We start from the raw sequence: 1,351 nt of genomic DNA, 5'->3' as shown, positions 1-1,351 counted from the left end.
TTTTTTTGAGACGCAGTCTCATTCTGTCACCCAGGCTGGAGTGCAGTGGCATAATCTCAGCTCAATGCAACCTCCGCCTCCCAGGTTCAAATGATTCCCTGGCCTCAGCCTACTGAATAGCTGGGACTACAGGCGCACGTGCCACCACACCCTGATACTAATTTTTGTATTTTTAGTCGGGATGGGATTTCATCATGTTGCCCAGGCTGGTCTCAAACTCCTTGCCTCAAGTGATCTGCCCACCTCAGCCCCCCCAAGTGCTGGGATTACAGGCATGACCCACCACACCTGGCCTCCACCCTTTCATTTTAAAAGGAGTTACAAATTAATTTTCTTTTTTTTCTCTCTTTTTTTAAAATTAATTTTCTATAATCGTTCATGAAATGTATCTATATCTTCTTTTTGGATATTGAAAATTCTCTGTATGTGATTAATGCAGTTTTATTGGTCTTTCTTTTTAATGGATTGACTGAATCTATTTTACTTATCCATCACCAGCAAGAATTAGTATTCTCCCCCGCCTTCCCTTGTAAAGATAATGATTTTCCTTTTACTCTGTGTATTGTCAAGTGCTTTATCCTGAATATTGCTAAACTACACCTTCACCACAATAATACACTTAGTTTCAGAAATTACAAAGTGTAATTAATACAGAAACTTTGTCAGGAAATTATTTTTACTCTTTACGGAAGGCAGGTGATCACCTTCTCTCTCTTAAGATTGTGCTCTATGCTTTCTTTTCTAGGTCGAGTATGAAAATATTGCCCGAGAATGTCGGCTTGGCAGCAAGGAAGGTCGTCCCTTCTCTGGCGTCACTGCTTGCCTAGACTTCTGTGCCCATCCCCACAGGGACATTCACAACATGAATAATGGAAGCACAGTTGTATGTACCTGTGTGAATTTGTATTCTAAAAGTTCCATTAATCTATGCTTAGGCTGCAGTCCTTAAGTATAACATGATGATGATTATTGTGACAAAGCTTAATTCATGTGCTATTAGAAATAAGTGTATAGAGGAGGTCTTCATTAAATGCACTGTCTATGTACTTCTAAAAAGTAGCAGAGCCAGTCCCAAACAAACATTTTGTTGAAAGGCTTATGTTACATATTGAACTGTGGTGTGTTTGTTGGGAGGCAGGACTAAATCATTATTTAAAGTAACAATTCTGTGCTATCAAACTGCTGGTAGGTATGAATTTGAGCAAGTTACTTAATATTTGTTTTTGCCATTTGCACTTCAGGGTTTTGTGAGGCAACTGTGCCAATTATCAGCAGTATTTCCATTCAGGTGTGCCTAGTAAGTCCATAGTTATGTAAATCATCACATGCCCATCACCTGAAGTCAATCAAG

At 39.2% G+C, this 1,351-nt stretch overlaps 1 protein-coding gene across 4 annotated transcripts in view; it reads left to right on the top strand.

The window, feature by feature from the left end:
- LOC108318148 (methylcytosine dioxygenase TET1) overlaps positions 1-1,351 on the top strand; it is a 107,303-nt gene that overhangs the window by 84,642 nt on the left and 21,310 nt on the right. For all 4 annotated transcript variants that reach the window (XM_037745868.1, XM_037745867.1, XM_037745866.1 and 1 more), the window contains one exon: positions 746-883. In XM_037745868.1, coding sequence (XP_037601796.1) covers positions 746-883 — 138 coding nt within the window. The remainder of the gene's footprint in view (positions 1-745; positions 884-1,351) is intronic.

Source organism: Cebus imitator, unplaced genomic scaffold (genome assembly GCF_001604975.1).
Source record: "Cebus imitator isolate Cc_AM_T3 unplaced genomic scaffold, Cebus_imitator-1.0 Scaffold215, whole genome shotgun sequence".
NCBI classification, from domain to species: Eukaryota; Metazoa; Chordata; class Mammalia; order Primates; family Cebidae; genus Cebus; species Cebus imitator.
The sequence above is the reverse complement of the archived record's forward strand: the minus strand, read 5'-3'. Positions and strand labels throughout refer to the sequence as shown.